This window comes from Artemia sp. Qi Xiang Cuo, chromosome 5 (genome assembly GCF_049724085.1).
Source record: "Artemia sp. Qi Xiang Cuo chromosome 5, ASM4972408v1, whole genome shotgun sequence".
In the NCBI taxonomy this organism is placed as follows: domain Eukaryota; kingdom Metazoa; phylum Arthropoda; class Branchiopoda; order Anostraca; family Artemiidae; genus Artemia; species Artemia sp. Qi Xiang Cuo.
The window spans coordinates 59,233,053-59,250,825 of NC_142798.1; the positions used below are offsets into that span (position 1 = coordinate 59,233,053).

Consider the following 17,773-nt stretch of genomic DNA (forward strand, 5'->3'; position numbering starts at 1 on the left):
TAATTGAAGAATCGAACGAGTGGCAAACTGAAATATTAATAGCGTTTATTGATTTCTTAAAGGCGTTTGATTCAATACTTAGGGAATCATTATGGAGAATACTACGATATTATGGACTCCCAGACAAGAATCAATTCTGGTGTACGACAAGGTTTTATCCTTTCTCCTGTACTCTTTATGATTCTCATTGACTATGTACAGCGGTCCTGTCATTTTGTTGGAGGGGTACAGTTGAATGAGAGGCGTAGTGTCTTTGACGTTGATTTTGCTGATGACATAGTGCTCCTCTCTCATGTAAGAGTAGACCTGCAACAGAGCATCACCCAGCTCTCGAACAAAGCTGGGCGAGTTCGATTGTCCATTAGTACTCAAAAGACCAAGGTTATGCGTAAAAACGTAAATACAACCCCGGCCAGGCCACTGAATTTTGGTATAGATGAGCTAGATGAGGCTACAAAATTTAAGTATCTGGGAAGCCTCATCAAATCTGACGGAAGTCTCGAACGTGAAATTACACCACGCATTGCTTGTGCAGGCAATGCTTTTGCCACATTAAGAATAGTTTGGAAAAATGCTGCGTATTCTCTGAAGCTCAAACTCCGACTCCTAAATAGTAATGTCCTCTCTATACTGACTTATGGATGTGATACATGGGTAATAACGAAACAGCTTGAGAAACGAATACAATGTTTCAAAAATAACTGTCTTCGGCGCATCCTGGGGATCCACTGGTCCGACAGAATTACGAACACCGCCATACTTTAAAGGACGGAACAACCTTTAATAGTTGAAAAAATCCTAAGTAGTAGATGGCAATATTGGGGTCATATGGTCTGTATGGCCAATGGCAGGCTCCCCCATGATGTTTGGTTTTGGCTCCCCCGGCGTTAGAAGATGTGGATGACAGAGAACGACACTTGGCCAATTCCTGGAGAAAAAGGCTAGTATAGCAAGGACATCTTTGGAAGATCTGTGGTCTCAAGCTCTTCAGAGGTCGTCGTGGAGAGGCACCGTTGTCACCTTATGCACCAGACGACGTGGGAGGAACTAAGTCTAAGTAAGTAAGTTACTTACCATTACCAGGCCTAAGTGACATCCTAGGACTTTTGGTAACTGTTACTCTTGCTTTAGTGCTGGAACCTTGACCCATTATGCTTGACGGTCGACATTCGTATATTCCTGCATCTTCCTCTTTGAGACAGGTTATTCGTAGGTTTGATTTTCGTCTGAAAAGGAAAATTGATATTGAAAATTGAAAATTGATTGATATTTTTTTTAGCTAAGACACGATTTATGACTAAATACGTGACAAGTAGCATCACTCTATTCCTAGGGAAAACATAAATAAAATAAATGAAATTTTTATGTATTATATTCAGATTATGTGTTTAGCTAATCAAATAATGATGTTTTAGATCATAATGATTATCAAATAATAATGATGTTGCAATTTGTAAACCTCGGATGCACGTAACGTCTTTTGATTTATTCAGGTATCCGTGTCATTTTTAGATTATATTCTTGTGAGACTCTGGAATTCTTGGCCTAGCGAACGATCCCAAAGAGGTTTTTTTATTAAAACCTATCAGTGAACCATGGCTAATTTACATAATTTAAGGCCATTGCCCCTCGGTCTTTTGGGACTATGTTGACCCCAGAGGCATACTTATTAGACTTTTAAAGACTCCTGAACGAAATGAGTATCTAAAAATTTGGATTCAATATTATGAAACTTATTGACGGACTAGGTAGCTAGAAAAGGCACGGGAGCAAGGTTGTTCCCCCTCAAATCACTGTCGGCCGTAAAAAAATGACATCATAACTTTCAAAATCCAACCAAATGTGCCCCTTCTAAATTTTCTTAGACCACCCTTTGATTAGAAATGGCAAGGGTTAAAAAAAAGTTGGCCTTTTCACACCCTTTTTTGGGCGAACCAATACATTTTTTTCCGTTCTGTACTGGGTCCTTTTGACCCAACTAATTTATTATGTACATTGGGGTACCCTTTGCACAAGGACTTAAGGATATAAGCTTCAAACTCATTAGGAAAAAATGTTTTTTGTTCCTTTTTCATGTCCCAATTCTTGGGGTGTGTGCCCTAGAATTTTTCTAATACATCAAGCTCCTGTTGGTCAAAGGTCATGTGACTGTAAGTTTCAAACTGATCAGGGACAAAAAGAAACATTGACAAACGCCAAAGTTTCAAGGAATACCCTTTCCATGTGAAGTGTCTGGGGGGGGGGGGCAAATACACTGAAGACTTATGGTTCTTCACTGAGGCCCCACTAGTGCGCTACCTCTAGAATATTGTCATGGATACGTGTTTATTTGTTTTGTTTCAAGGGTGATTATATTGACCCAATGGTCGAGAACGTTGTAAGGGGGCTTCTTAAAAACATAGATTTTTTAGTTCTGGTACTCTTTTTAAGTGACAGGATATATTAATAATTTGAAAGCTTCATCTGTATGAATTGGTGTAGTCGAAACTTAAATTTATTTTTATGTATAGTGTTGCGCAGTTGAATAGTAGCTTCTAAGAAGGGTGGGGCCCTGTATCATTCTGTGAAGGGGTTAGGGTAGCTTAAAAAGTAAATTTTGAGTGCCATGATTTCCATAGGGATCATGAGATATTATTCAGACAAACCTGGAGGAGGCGTAGGGGCATATTTTATCCTAGAATTTCCCTTCAATTGAAGAAATGTGCTTTGATCTAGGATGAAGAATGCACGCTAAGGGGCCAGCGATTTCCCTTTGTTGCAAAAATACTTTGAGCGCAAGAGGAAATATTAAGTTCATTTGCCTAAATACAGAAGTGGAGGGGGGGGGCATAAATTCCTGTAACCGCTGCTGTTGCTGAAGCTTGACTCGCGCATTGCTGAAAGTATATTAAAACGTAAAAAAAAATACAGCAGGTTGGTGATTAGAAGTATTTCATTTACCTATTGTCCTTAAAATTTTTGAAATGGAAATTTTAGTGTGAATGGCAGCAGCCTCATTTCGTATATTCCCTCTTTCCAACTTCCTAAAATAGATTTTGCAAAAAGGGTTGACACCTCTCGCCTAATCGGACGACTTTCAAAGACCTGGAAAAAATTTTTCGCTTGCCCATGGTCAGTGCTTTTACAGACTGCAGGGAACAGGGAGGCATAACGATTAATTCTCTAACGTTGCAGTCAGAGGAGATGCCCAGGGTCGGCCAATCTATCAAGATGGGAGTTAAGTAAGTAAGTAAAGAAATACATCTAAATAATAACATTCATTGTTAGTGCATTGTGATGAAAATTTAAAAATTTAGGGCAAAAATCAGGGGAATTAAGGAGAGTGACAGGCCTCGTTACATTTAGAGTTACATTTTTAAATTTTTATTTCGAATTCACTCGTTACTTTTATGTGTAAAAAAAAAACTTGTTTTTCTTTATTCGTGTACTATAAAGCCATCTATTCTAGACCAGATTCGCAAAACTGGAGTCTCCAACGTAACCTACTTTAGATGCATTATTTTTTCGATCAAAGTTGACTAGTTTGTTCTTTTGACTAACCATTCTGTAGGAAATTGCCTTTGAAATTAATTACAATTTATATTATAATTAATTCATATTGAATATTATAATTATATTATAGTTAAAATATAATAATTTTTTTAATTATATTATAATTAAAATATAATAATTTTGATAAAGTGAATATTAAACAGGGACTAAGCTTAATATTGCAATGTCTTTATGTGACATGATAGTATTAATTTCTGGCATTCTTTTTAACCCCAATGATTATCAGTGTGGTTTAAACAATTACTGTAAATAGCAAATTTTTGTTCTTCTTAAGAACCCCAGGTTAAACATTTCCTTCAAGTACTAATCAACAATCCAGATAGAGAAGCCTTAACAAGACATGAGAATAAAAGACATAAAGTTATTCGAAATGTTCATGCAGTCTAAATTTTGACCTTAAGGTATTTCCACATATAGCTGTTTGACTTACTGCAATAAAGATATAAAAATAACCTTGAACGTGTTGGCTTCTTTCCAAGCCGAAAAGTTTTAAATGCCCTATTATATTCTTTCAATTCTTGTGGATAGGCTACTCTTAAAAAATTGCTCATACGAGGTAGCTTAACTTTTTTAATCTTTAGTTTTCAAAGAATGAATGAATTTCAGATCAATCAAAAACATTAATTTGGGATGCATTATTTTTATGCATTCTTATAATAAAAAAAAACAAGACGATATTTCTAAATTTACAGTCATAAAAAAAATCAATAGCCTTAATTTTAAATCTATTGAAAATATATTTGTTATTTATTTATTTTATATTTATTTAAAATAAATAAATATACTTGATAACATTCCTCAACTTTTAAAAGAGTAAAATAGTTCCTCAACTTTTGATGTTTCGGAAAACGTAAAACCGAACGCATATTTTTAGACAACTAAGTTTGCACCCGGGAACAAAGCAAAATCCTTGTTAATTCCTATTTGTATGTCTCCAATTAATGGAAACGACATGTTGTGACATCAAGACCTTCATGACACATACCAGGCTGTTGGACATTGTTTTATTTACCGAGGCTTGCCTATTTAGAATGTTCATAAAAACTCATTTGGAGAGTCTGTTGACTAAGTGTTATTTACCTATAAGCTCAGACTGTTCTATTTGCCAATGTTTTCGATTTAAGCCTGTTGAAAGACCTGTAAGTCACTAGGACGACATATGATCTGTTTCAAAGCAATAAATTTGGAGGAGCGGAAAATCTTAATCACATACCAATACAGTGATAAAAACAAGGAGCATTTCTGGATGGATTTATTAGAATTCCTGAGAATAGTTTCTGGAATTTGATTTCGGAAGTAACTCAATTTTGTTAATGTGTCAATATTTTTAGCAGAGGAAATTACATGATTCCTTCCCAAAAACCTTTCTGGATCAATTCTTAGTTTCCTAGGCTTTTAGGAGGAAGACTTATCCTTTTTTCTCTGAAAATGGCATCATTATTACTCCGAAGCAGAAAATTGTTTTAATTTCAGTTTACGAAGTATGTATGTATTTTTTTATTTAAAATTAACCAGCGTTGTCAGATTCGCCGAACATTATCTCAGTCAAAATTTTTAAATGTCAAAATTTTCCTAGAAAAAACAGATTCTCGAACGAAAGAAGACCAAAAGGAAAGATACTTTTCTAATAATATTTTCTGCAATTCAAGTCTTGAAGTATTTTCATTTTATCAATCTTCCAAAAATTTTAGAAGAAGAAATTCCAAAGTTCCAAAGTTCTTGATGCCAAGTAATTGCTTATCCAGATCACTCTTTGGCTAGCTAGCATCTTACGAGAATAAACTACATAGGTAAATAAGCATCGCTATAATACCAAACCATTATTATAATTATTGACATTTAGGATATGAGAATAGCGTACGTATATTTTTATTCTTCTAGACACTGGTAAAACTAGTTTAAGCATTTCAAAAACTATTGCTAGCAACTCAAATAAAGAAAAAACTCGTAATATATGCACATAACGTACATAATATGTTCGTTAACGCCCTCTGTATGAAGGGATCAAGAGACTTTTAAAGGGTATTTTTTGTTTTAATATTTTGGTTTAATTTTTCTATTGCGAAGGTCTTCATAGTTCCAAATATCGATTGGAGTACCCATCTAGATTCTTTTGTGGATGCAATGGGCCTTTGTGGCCTCAGCATCGACTAAGTTTTGTGAGTTCGCTCATCATAAATCTACAGTCCCAAAAACCAGGCAAAAGTAACATACTACTTAAAGCAGTTCTGAAATAACATCAAAGCCTGAAACAACAACTTAACGAGTCACCCACCTTCTCGTTTTAATTTTGATTCGCTTTGAAGGTCTCAGTTCTTTTCCGTCTTTAAACCAAGTGACCAATGGAATGGGATTCCCTTTTATTCGACACTTCAGCATGAGTCGATGTCGAGTAGTTAATTTAACGTCACGGAGTCCAGCTGCTGCCGGTGGCTTTGCTAAAAAGAAAAAAAAATTATGAGCATCCTTCCATTGCTTTGTTAAGAGCAGAAAACTTTATTATATAGATTGCAGAAAATCTTCTCTACAAAGTTTCTGAATACTTTGTTAGGCATAACATTCTGGGTTTTAACTTTATGAGCGCTAATTATATACAAAGTAAACATGCACAGAAAGCCAAATGGGTAGGCATTTATGAGGCTTGATTTCGTCTTTTCTGGCTAAAAACGATTTTGGCGATAGTTACCGCCAGGCCAGAATTTACCAACAGGTCCACTAAGCCTGGACCTAGGGCCGCACAACTCCAGGGAGGGGGGGGGGAATAAATTACCACTGAGCAATTTTTTTTTTCTTAACAAGAACTGGACTGCTGTGATTTATCGTCAAAGTGCCAGATGCAATCCGTCGCCAAGCTACCTATTCATATAATCTTTTTTTCTAAACAACGCAGGAATTTTTTGCCCACTTATAAACTGTCAGATGTCTCCCAAGAATGGCAGCTGAGAGTTTGGTAACACCTCTCTCTTTCATTACTTTTGGCTCATCAGTTACGTTCTGTTCAGTACTTACCAGCCCTGGTTACCACTCTGATTTTATAGGTTAAATTTTCATCTGTCACCGAAATCCTGTTTGACTAAGAAAAGACAAAATACACAAAGTATAAAATTAATAATAAAAGACGAGCATTGGATCACATATACTTCCTTTCTTTATGGTTCTGAAACACTCAATCATATGTTCAAAATATTAAAAAAATAAAAATGAAAAAAAGTTGAATTGTTCAATAGTCAAAATGTAAAAACACAGAGATACTAAACACAGAGTCATCGGATGCGTTGGATTAATTAGTAGAACCAGGTCAATTCTTGACAGAGTCTGGGGGAGGTGTCAAAATTTCTTTTCTCAAAATAGAATCAAGGGTCTTAGAAGGACTTCATTGGGATGATAATTCCAAGTTTTCCTGAGGTGATCCTTCAGACAAATCTTAAGGGGGATGGGGTCCATATTAATGTCAAAATAAATTATTATAGATTTGAATTCAAATCATTACATAACAAAATTATGCAAAAGTATAGTTAGGTTCAATTGCTGATTGAAGGAATTAAAAAAAATGGTTTTATGCTAAGAATAGAAGAAAGTGAAGAAAAAGTGAATTTGGCCTACCCTAGTGGATTGTTAGATGATGGCTATGTTTGATTAGCATAACCAAAATCATCCACACAGACAATTTTGCTACGGTACTTTGAAAGACACTAGGGGACGTTTTTTGGTCAATTCTATATTCATGTTCTATTAAATTGGGCATGCCAAATCGATTTTCCCAAACCCAATAATCGGCTGCAGTTCTAGGCCTGAGGGGGGGGGGGCATCTGCCCCCCTCCCCCCATTTTTTTCCAACATCTGACATTAAGTTCTTTTTATTCTATATTTTTAACCTCACATTTTATACATAAAGATTATTTCCTTAACAAGTGACATCTCCTTTTCTCATTCGCGGTAAAGCTTGAAAGAAGTAAAACCTTTGCCTTTGCGCAGTAAAACCTTTAAAATCCACTTTTTCATGTCTAGAGGACCTAGAGAACCTTCCCTATTTAAAAAAGGGTAATTGGTAACAACCCTAGACCCAGAAATATTTTTTATTCTAATGTTCTCCTATAAGATTATATCATGTAACTTAATATTTTTTTATTCCACCAGATTTATTGGAATTTATAGAGATACTTTGGAATTTATCTCGATTAATACAATAGAAAACAAGAAGCTTGAACACTACAGACCCGTGTGACTCACAGGTACTACTGTATATAAAATGAAAACCAGCAATATACTTCAAAACCAAAGATGGCGTTGGCGTCAAAGCAACATTCAACAGTTTCAAATTTCAAGAATAACAAATTACTTACGGCTATTCTTCGAAGAAGATGAATGATAGTTCACTAGTTGTCAGTATCGATATTAGAATTTCCGGAATTGCCTAAGGATTCGTGAAAACGTAAATACTTAGCTGACAGTTCCGTAGTACAATTGCCAAGGGAGCTAAATAATATTGCACACATCTATTTTTAGTTCCAAAGCTGTTGTAGTGATCCATGTTTTTATAAGAAAATGAAACAATGTCATTACGAATAAAGTGAGCCCACAGAGCTAGCGTTTGTAAGCGAACCTATTTTAGGCTTTAAACCAATTGACATTGCTGTAGGGTCAAAGTGATGCCCGTTTTTTTTATAACAGCAGAGAGGTGTCTAAGCTCTGTGATAGTTTTAAGGTAAACTTAAGCGGTAATGCAAATCAAAACAGTAACGTAAATAACGTTTCTTTTTGTAGCAAAATAGTATTACAAAATAATGTTTGAATTTTTGGACTCACACGATCAAACGTCTTTTTTCACAAACTGCAAGTATTGAAAACAAATTTCAAAACTACACTTAATTTCCCTGATAATAAAACGTACCTGTTGCATTTCTTTTTCTTATGAATTTACCCAATACCAGAGGTGATTTAGAGCTAAAAAAATAGTGTTAACCTTATTTTTGACATGCTAATAACTTCTACCTAAAGCGTGGACTAACGTATGCGCGATTGTGGGAGTCTCTAATAAGACGATGAAGTAAGAATCAAGAGATCAAAGGGGCTTTAAGGCAGGCTATATGAAAAATAAACATTTCAAAATATGAACCGCTCTGTTGGTTATATGAAAGACGTGATTCTACAGAAAATTCAGCTGAAAAAAAATGTTATTTCTGACTGGTTCCGCAAAGTATGTTATTAATAGACTTCTCCTCAAGCTGAAATTTGTATTGATGTTGAGAGTAGGCTTCAATCAAAATTGGAATATGATTATTTTTTTTGTTGAATGTCAAAAAATGCAAAATTTTGTTAAAAGAATTTTCCTTTTTTTCGAAATTTTGTTTAGTAAAAGTCAACAAGTTTAGCGTTTGACCGACCCCAGCTGGAACTCACACAATATAATGGCTTGACCGCTTTGGCTTGAAGCAATTCAGTCAGAACTGGTTTACAATGAGATGCTTGCTCTTTTGCAGACAACTTCAATTACTTGTGCGACACAGAAGAGCTCATAAAGAGTGCTGATGTTTTAATATAAGTGGTTACCGCTTAAGCATGCCTAATACCGAAAGCCTTTACCTTGGTTCCAACGATATTTCTTACTAGAAGAGCATTCGGAGGTAGCTTATAACTGACCAACAAAAGTGACGTGAAAAGTCGGTACTCTTGCATAATATGCGCCTTTACAAGGAAACCAGTGACGAAAAACATGTTTTTAACGGGTTAACCGCTATAGAGTAATACAATGATAGCGTGGTTTTTATTGCGTTTACGATATTTAAACTATTGTTTTTGGGGTTTAGGGGGGGAGGTGCCTAGGTTAGGTTACGTATTTAATATATGCTTTGCTTTACCCACACCCCCCTAATGTGCAAATTAATAGCCCAAGTTTGTTTCTAAACTATTATATTTTCATCCTATTTTATTTTATTTCATTAGTATTAACCAAACTTGACTTTTTAGAAAGGCCCACATAATGCAAGAGTACCGAAAATTCCATTGTAGTAACATGGAATAGCCCTATTATGCATTTTCACCCTACCAGCCGTTCCAGCATTTTTTATATCCAGTTCAGTTCTTAGTAACTTATATAAATAACTTCTTTGTGTTAGAGTGAACAGCTTTGGCAGCCCATATATTTCAACTCCAACTGCTTTTTTCTTACCTTGAATAGAATAGTATTAGCAATTATTTCTAAAATTGTCATTTTTGCCTGCTTTAAAGTTTCTCTTCTACATTTCAGGAACAGCTGCTTTCTTACTGATGTGTTTATAATAGGTAATTATAAAATCATCATTGCTAATTTAAAAAGATTCACTTCTTCTAAGTTCTAATATTTTTTCTATTACACTTATCACTTTAAATATCAAGAATAATTTATTTGTCTTGATTACGTGGTGTTTCCATGAAGAGTTCAATTAAACTTTAAAACAGGTCATTTCATGCTTTTGACTATTTCATCATTTTTATCTAGTGCCTGTATGGGCATTTACACAGATGAGTGGACATCAAGCATTTTCCCCCTCTCCTATATCACTGAATACCAAACTGGACAAAAATGGCAAATTTATGTTACATTTGAAGAAATATGACACTTTCTTTCCATAAAAACTGTTTTCAAAACTTTTCCAACTACCCTTAGAAGGTTCCATACAGGCTTTTAGTCCCACCTGGCAAAATTTTCGCGTGCACTTATGTCCATCTGGCATGATGTGCGAATATTAAGCCCATCAATTCCGTAAAACCTGGAAAATTCAGAAAGTTTACTTTCGGGCCTAGGCATCCTTTACAAAATACCAAAATTTAATTTTTTTTTTTTTTTCTTTTTTTTGTGAGGCTACTGCCAATTGTCAATAATTTGCTTAATTTTTTTTTATACTTACTTATTTTGAATATTTTATTATGCTTAATAATCTGATGATCAAAAATTATTTTTACTGACGATGGTTATCTGGTTAACACGTTTCAAACAAGCGAGAGATCTGTTTTATTCAGATGGTGGAAAAAAACTTGGAAATTTGATTTTCTGATAATGAGATTATTGCCTGGATTGAACCGAGGCCTAAGACATGATTCATCTGAAAATTTTTGACCTCTCATCACTTTTCCCCTTTGTATCATGCGAGAGGGGGATTCCTCTGTTAAAATTTGTCCCTATTTCTTCCATGCACCTGACTAATTTTGACTCCGTGGGTAAGATATTTTCGAATTCTGAACATCTCTTATTTTTGTCCACCTCCAGGGTTTCAAAAAAGTATTTAAGGTCGACGTCCTTACCCTAAGTCTGCATATGGTTATTTTTAAAGCCTCCAAAATATTTCGTCCTCAAGTTAGACTACTTTTTATTTTTGGTTCTTGAGCCAGCGAGGGGGTTACCTCCTCTGAGTGTTTCTCTATTTAATCCCTGGACAAGACCAAACCTGGATACTTCTTCATTAAAATTTTAGAATTTTCACGGCTGTTGATTTCCCTCACCTGATTTCAATATTTTATGCAATTATATCCCATGATTTACAGGATGGATCAAGTAGTAATTGCTCTATTTTTACTTATTTGATATCCAGATAGCGTCTACTGTAATGAAATATAAAATTATGTGAAGACGAAATTTTCACTATTGACTAATATGCGAGGATCTCTAAAGATTTCACCGTAAGCTTGAGAGGCGAGTCATGTTGGTCGTAATCAAGGCCGTGCCCAGGGGGGTTTGGGGGGATTGAACGCCCCCCCCCCGAAATATTTTTCTGGTTCGTAAAAACGTAAAAAATGGATATAAAAAATTTTTATGCGTTTTTTTATGTTTTTTGTGTACCCCCCCCCCCCGAAAAAACGCTTTGAGTAAACGTCCCCCCCCTCTACGAAAGAATTCTGGGTACAGCCTTGGTGAAATACTCAATTGTACACTATATTGGGGAAAAGAAAATGTATATTTAGAAATAAAAAGTTTTAGCCTGTTTAGCCTGTATATTATCGTACCCGTCGGAATAGGCACATTTACCTGGAGGAGGCACAGGCGGGCCTAATCTTACTCCAGCCCAAAATCTCAGGAATTATGTAATCTTCCTTTTTTTGCAGCGATACATAGGCCTACTTTGTGTCTGAAAATTACCAAATAAAGTAAGTTGTAAAGACCCCTTTCTATCCACATTTTTTATTTTAATAACTGACGAGAAAGCTTTCTTATAATATCGTTATGTCAAACACAAATTTTGAGGTATTTGGCATCATTCAAGATTGAAGCGAGAAAAAAAATATGAGAATATTCTGTCCTCCATATGAATGTCTTTTTATTCCTAATATAGTAGATCAGAATATATGGCAGGAAGACAAAGCTTGATAATGTGCTTGCAGTACTAAATTTTGCTGTCATCCATAGAATTTTTTTTAAATAATTAAGTGGAACAATTTGTATGTATGATAATACACTATCTATTCGTTCAAAAAATCATGAATTAAACACTTATTTGTATCTAACAAAGAAACAACACTATTTAGGTAGTTAGGAAGAGGAGAGGACCCTCCACTGGTTTCCAAGATAGATCAAGAAAGTCATGACTATCTCGATTATCTCAGCCATGCTGTCTGAGACTGACCATCTCGATATAGAACTGGACAATTTAGTGCAAAATAAAAAACATGCCTTTGACCTCATAAGGCTTCGCGCGATCGCTTATCTCTACATAGTCTTTACAATCCAAGTGATTTTTTTACTATGATTATAACACGTATATAATTTTTTTTTAATAGTTGTAATATATAGTTGTTATGCTTCTGATTATAACAGCCATTGTCCTAAATCTGGGATTGTCTCAAAGCCATCCTGATTTCTAAGCTTTTTCACCCGTGAATTATAGGGTATCCCCTGTGATTCATAATGATACAGCAAAAATTGTTTTATAAATACCAGCAGACTTCTGATAAAAATTTTGTAGAGATAGAACTGTTAAATATATGTGACTTAAACAAATGGTCTAAATTATTCACATAAAAGGTATATCTTTGGTCCCAATTTTTACCTACTTTTTGATTACAATATTGATTTGTTATACGCAAACCCGCCCCCAGGGGGGGGGGGAACTGGGTTTGAGCCCCCTCCCCTCGAAATTTTGTCCCACTCGTAAATAAGTAACAGAAATCCTACAAACACATTTTTGAAGTGTTTTCTGAAGTCTATTTTTGCCACCACCCCCAGCCCCACCCCCCCAAAAATAACTCCCAAAACAAAATCCTGGATATGGTTAGACGTTTATTTTACTCTTATGTCTATAACGTAGGTCCCGATCTTCAAGCTTTCTATCCAGTTATGATTTCTTTCTGAACTATCATCAGTGTTTCCAGGCTTTCTGCTACGAAATATGACTTTTTTGTGATTAAATAATAAAAAAACAAGTTTTTTTTAACTGAAAGTAAGAAGCGACATTAAAACTTAAAACGAACAGAAATTATTCCGTAAATGAAAGGGGCTGTCCCCTCCTCAACGCCTCGCTCTTTACCCTAAAGTTTTTCATTGTTTAAAAAAAAAATAGAGTTTTGAGAAAGTCAAACTTTAGCGTAAAGAGCGAGGCGTTGAGGAGGGGACAGTCCCTTTCATATACGGAATAATTTCTGTTTGTTTTGAGTTTTAATATTACTCCTTACTTTCAGTTAAAAAAACTTGTTTTCTTTATTTGCTTTTTGAACATTTTTGAAACAATGCAGGTTTTGATCTTGGCTCAACCTATATTAATAATTAAAACAAAATTTGTATATTAACTTATTTTTATTTAGTTAAATGGCTTTCTCGAAACTTGTTTAATTTTATTTACGAACGTTTTTATTAGTAATAAATATACGTAACTTACGAATTAACTTACGTAACGAACTTCTATATTCATATATTAGTTCGTCCCCAGTCAATACCTTGCTCTTTAAGTGAAAATTCGAATTTTTTTCCAATTCTTTTAAAACGAACGCTTATCAAAAAGGACGTTATTGGGAATAAATAGCTCTTTTGAAAGTTCTAAAAAATATCTAGATTGAAGAACGATGTATAGATTAGAAGGTGGACCCAGTCAAACACGTAATATTTTTTCGTTATTTTAATTGTCATTGCTTCCACTCTTGCACTTGAAGAACTTGTTTTTTATTTCAATTTCTGATCTTTTTTTAAATAATGCTGGGAAGTCCGTCGTCCCCTTCATATCAATGTCCCTTCCCCCAAGAAAACTTCCTTCATGGAACGATCCTCCCAAATAACCCCCCACCCCCCCCCCCCACTACCAGGAGAAATTTCCCCTGAAAACGTCTATATATTTCCCAATAACCAATACTATATGTTAACATTAGGTAAAGTTCATATCTTTCAGCCCTCCCTCCGGGAACTTCAGGGGATTAAGTCATCCTAAAAGACATACTTATAATATTTTCGAACATGCTGAACAAAATGGTTATCTCAAATTTTGATCAGGTGACTTTGGGAAAAAAATGAGCGTGGGAGAGGGCCTAGTTGCCCTCCATTTTTTTTGGTCACTTAAAAAGGGCACTAGAACTTTTAATTTCCATTCTAATGAGCCCTCCCACGATATTCTAGGGCCACTGGGTCGATACGATCACCCCTGGGGAAAAAAACAACAAATAAACACGTACCCGTGATCTTTCTTCTGGCAAAAAATGCAAAATTCCACATTTTTGCAGATAGGAGCTTGAAACCTCTATAAGTAGGGTTCTCTGATACGCGGAATATGATGGTGTGATTTTCATTAAGGTTCTATAACTTTTAGGGGGTCTTTCCCCCTTTTTTCGAAAATCAGCCAAATTTTCTCAGGCGCTTAACTTTCTATGGGTAGGATTAAACTTGATGGAACTTATATACTTGAAATCAGCATTAAAATCTGATTCTTTTAATGTATCTATTTGTATCAAAATACCGTTTTCTAGAGTTTCGGTTACCATTGAGCCGGGTCGCTCCTTACTTACAGTTCGTTACGATGAACTGTTTGATACAACCTTTGATAAGCCATTAAATTTGTCAACCATTAAGCTTAAAAATCAAGGACTATATTCGGTACTTATGCTATAGCGCCTGTATATATAGAACCTCAGTAAAACCGGTTTCTATGACGTTCAATCTTAATGAAATATCACAAAATATAATAAACATATATCACTTTATTTTGCAGGGCCGAAACATCCCGAACCCCCCCCCCCCCCAATACCCTCTGAAAACAAAATATCATGCCTAGTGGAGTGCATGTAGTGTGCGGCAGTGAGGTCAGATATTTTGTTTGGGGGGGGGGGGCGGAGTTGCGTTTTTTGGGGGGGGTGAGGTTCCAGGGATTTTCCCCCTGCAAACCAAATGACTTTCATGCATGGTCAGAAAAACCAGTTCTACTTAGGTTCTATTTATATAGGCGCTATAACATATAAGTACCTTAAATGTTTCTAAACGTTCATCCCTTTCATTTATTTTCCAAGGGATAATTTATTACTTTTCTGTCAGTTTTCATGAGTGGCTCAACTGTTAATTTTATGGAAATAAATAGTTAGCCATAGTACCTGACACTTGCCCCCTACCCAAATAATAACGAGTAAACCGATATAGTCAACAATTTTAGAAATCTTGTTTAAAAATATATTACATTTTTTTGACGTAATTCTTGGATTTTTAAGGAGAATACTTTGGAAATATCTTGTTCTTAACAAACCTTTCCAGATCTCTCACTCCTCCGTGCCGCAAGCATATGAATGTAACTTTTTATTTGACACCAAAAATATTTTTGAAATAAATGTATGCACTTAGCACCCATGCTAGGATTTTGGTTTCTATTGACAAGGGCCGGTCGGTTCTTACCAGTTATTACTTTGAATAGTTTCATAATTATTTCTGTGTCCTTCAATTACTTAAAATAGGTCATTAATCCTCATACAACCTCTCTCATTTTAAAATGATAATCATAATAGCATACCCCCTCCCGTCAATCAGATCGACCCTGTGTACACATATAGGTTTTAGTAATTCATCTCACAACAATCGTGTTCCGCTTTACGATCATTGCTTCTAAAAATGCTTATAGAGATAACTGATTAGGTAAAGGGATACCGAGGAAGGCCAGGGGATGAATTTTTTATGGATTTCATCCTTGAATTTTTATCTTTGAGCAAACGTCTCTTTAAAAAAAAATCCTATAGGAGCACTAAAACTCAACTCCCCCATAACTTACAATAAGTGTTGAACCATAAAATTGTTCTTATATGTCTTTCCTGATCAAACAGTTCGTGGTAACGAACTGTAAGTAAGGACCGACCCGGCTCAATACTAACCGAAACTCTAAAAAACGGAATTTTGATACCAATAGATACATCAGAAGAATCAGGTTTTTATGCTGATTTCAAAAATATAAGTTTCATCAAGTTTAGTCTTACCCATCAAAAGTTAAGCACCTGAGAAAATTTGCCTTATTTTCGAAAAAAGGGGGAAACAACCCCTAAAACAACTGTAATGAAAATCATACCATCACATTCAGCGTATCACAGAACCCTACTATAGAAGTTTCAAGCTCCTATCTGCACAAATGTGGAATTTTGTATTTTTTGCCAGAAGAAAAATCACGGATGAGTGTTTATTTTATTTTTTTTCCCAGGGGTGATCGTATCGATCCATTAGTCCTAGAATATTGTGAGAGGGCTCATTTGAACGGAAATTAAAAGTTCTAGCGCCCTTTTTAAGTGACCATAAAATTGGAGGGTAACTTGTCCCCCTCCCACGCTCATTTTTTCCCGAAGTCACCCAATCAAAATTTTTAGATAGCCGTTTTGTTCAGCATAGTCGAACATCTAATTGATATGTCTTTGATGATGACTTAGTCACCCACAGTTCCCGGGGGAAGGGTTGCAAGTTATAAGCTTTTCCGATTGCTTACATATAGCATTGGTTATTAGGAATGTGGGGGGGGGGCGGGATCGGAGTAGGGGTTATTGGGGAGGATCTTTACATGGAGGATATTTCATTGGGGGAAGGAATATTTCCATGAAGGGGACGCCAGATTTTCCAGCATTATTTAAAAAACGATCAGAAATTAAATAAAAAAACATATTTTTTTCAACTGAAAATAAGGAGCAACATTAAAACTTAAAACGAACAGAAATTATTACGTATATGAGAGAATTCACCCTCTAGTCAATACCTCGCTCTTTACGCTAAAGTTTTTTAGTACTTTCAAAAGAGCTATTTATTCTAATTAACTGGCCTTTGTGGTTCAGGGGCTTGTGATTCGAACAAAATTCGAACTTTAGCGTAAAGAGCGAGGTATTGTCTAGGGAGCGAACTCCCTAATATACGTAATAAAAACATACGAATACAGAATTTCGTTACGTAAGTAAATTCTTAAATTACGTCAGAACAAGATTTCGAGAAAGCCAATTAGCCAAAAAAATGAAAATTAATATGCGAATTTCGTTTTAATTATTCATGTACGGTGAGCCAAAATCAAAGCTGCATTAATTCAAAAACGTTCAGAAGTTAAATAAAAAAAACAAGCTTTTTTTAACTGAAAGTAAGGAGCTACATTAAAACTTAAAAACGAACAGAAATTATTCCGTATATGAAAGTGTTTCCTCAACGCCTCACTCCTCTTTATGCTAAAGTTTGACTCTGTCTCACAACTTTATTTTTTAAAACAATAAAAAAAACTTTAGCGTAAAGAGCGAGGCCTTGAGGAGGGGACAGCCCCTTTCATATACGGAAGGAATTCTGTTCATTTTGAGTTTTAATGTCGTTTCTTACTTTCAGTAAAAAAAAACTTGTTTTTTTTATTTAATTCAAATATAAAAGACATTGTTCGTCATGCAACAATAAAATTATAGACTAACGAGTGTTCATTTTTGAATCATTTTATTTTTTGCATATAATTTGTTTTATTCTGGCAAACACTTGAATGTAAATGTCACGTTTGATTCTTCAAGTCTCTATATAGCAAGTGCCAACAAGCTGTGCGTATTAATTTATTTTGCTTGTGAGTTTTTTAAATTGGCGCAGCTTAAGGTATTCGAGCTTCACAAGAAGTTTGGAAAAATTTTAACATTTTTCATTAGGGTGAAAAAATTAACAAAAAAAAAAATAATTTTATTCGATATCTTTTTCTTTAATTTACAACCTGGTGCAGTCCCACGTCACCTACCTCAAAAGATAATATTGAGATAATCTATTGAGATCGAGGACTCATGCTGCAACTTATTTATC

The 17,773-nt window shown here is 35.0% G+C and overlaps 1 protein-coding gene across 2 annotated transcripts in view; it reads right to left on the reverse strand.

Annotated features, from left to right (window-relative positions):
• Positions 1 to 17,773, reverse strand: part of LOC148952328 (pro-neuregulin-2, membrane-bound isoform-like) — a 188,018-nt gene that overhangs the window by 54,322 nt on the left and 115,923 nt on the right. For both annotated transcript variants that reach the window (XM_089088933.1, XM_089088934.1), the window contains exons 2-3: positions 5,828 to 5,990; positions 1,075 to 1,226 (exon numbers count right to left, since the gene is read on the reverse strand). In XM_089088933.1, the coding sequence (XP_088945059.1) occupies positions 1,075 to 1,226; positions 5,828 to 5,990 (315 nt within the window). The remainder of the gene's footprint in view (positions 1 to 1,074; positions 1,227 to 5,827; positions 5,991 to 17,773) is intronic.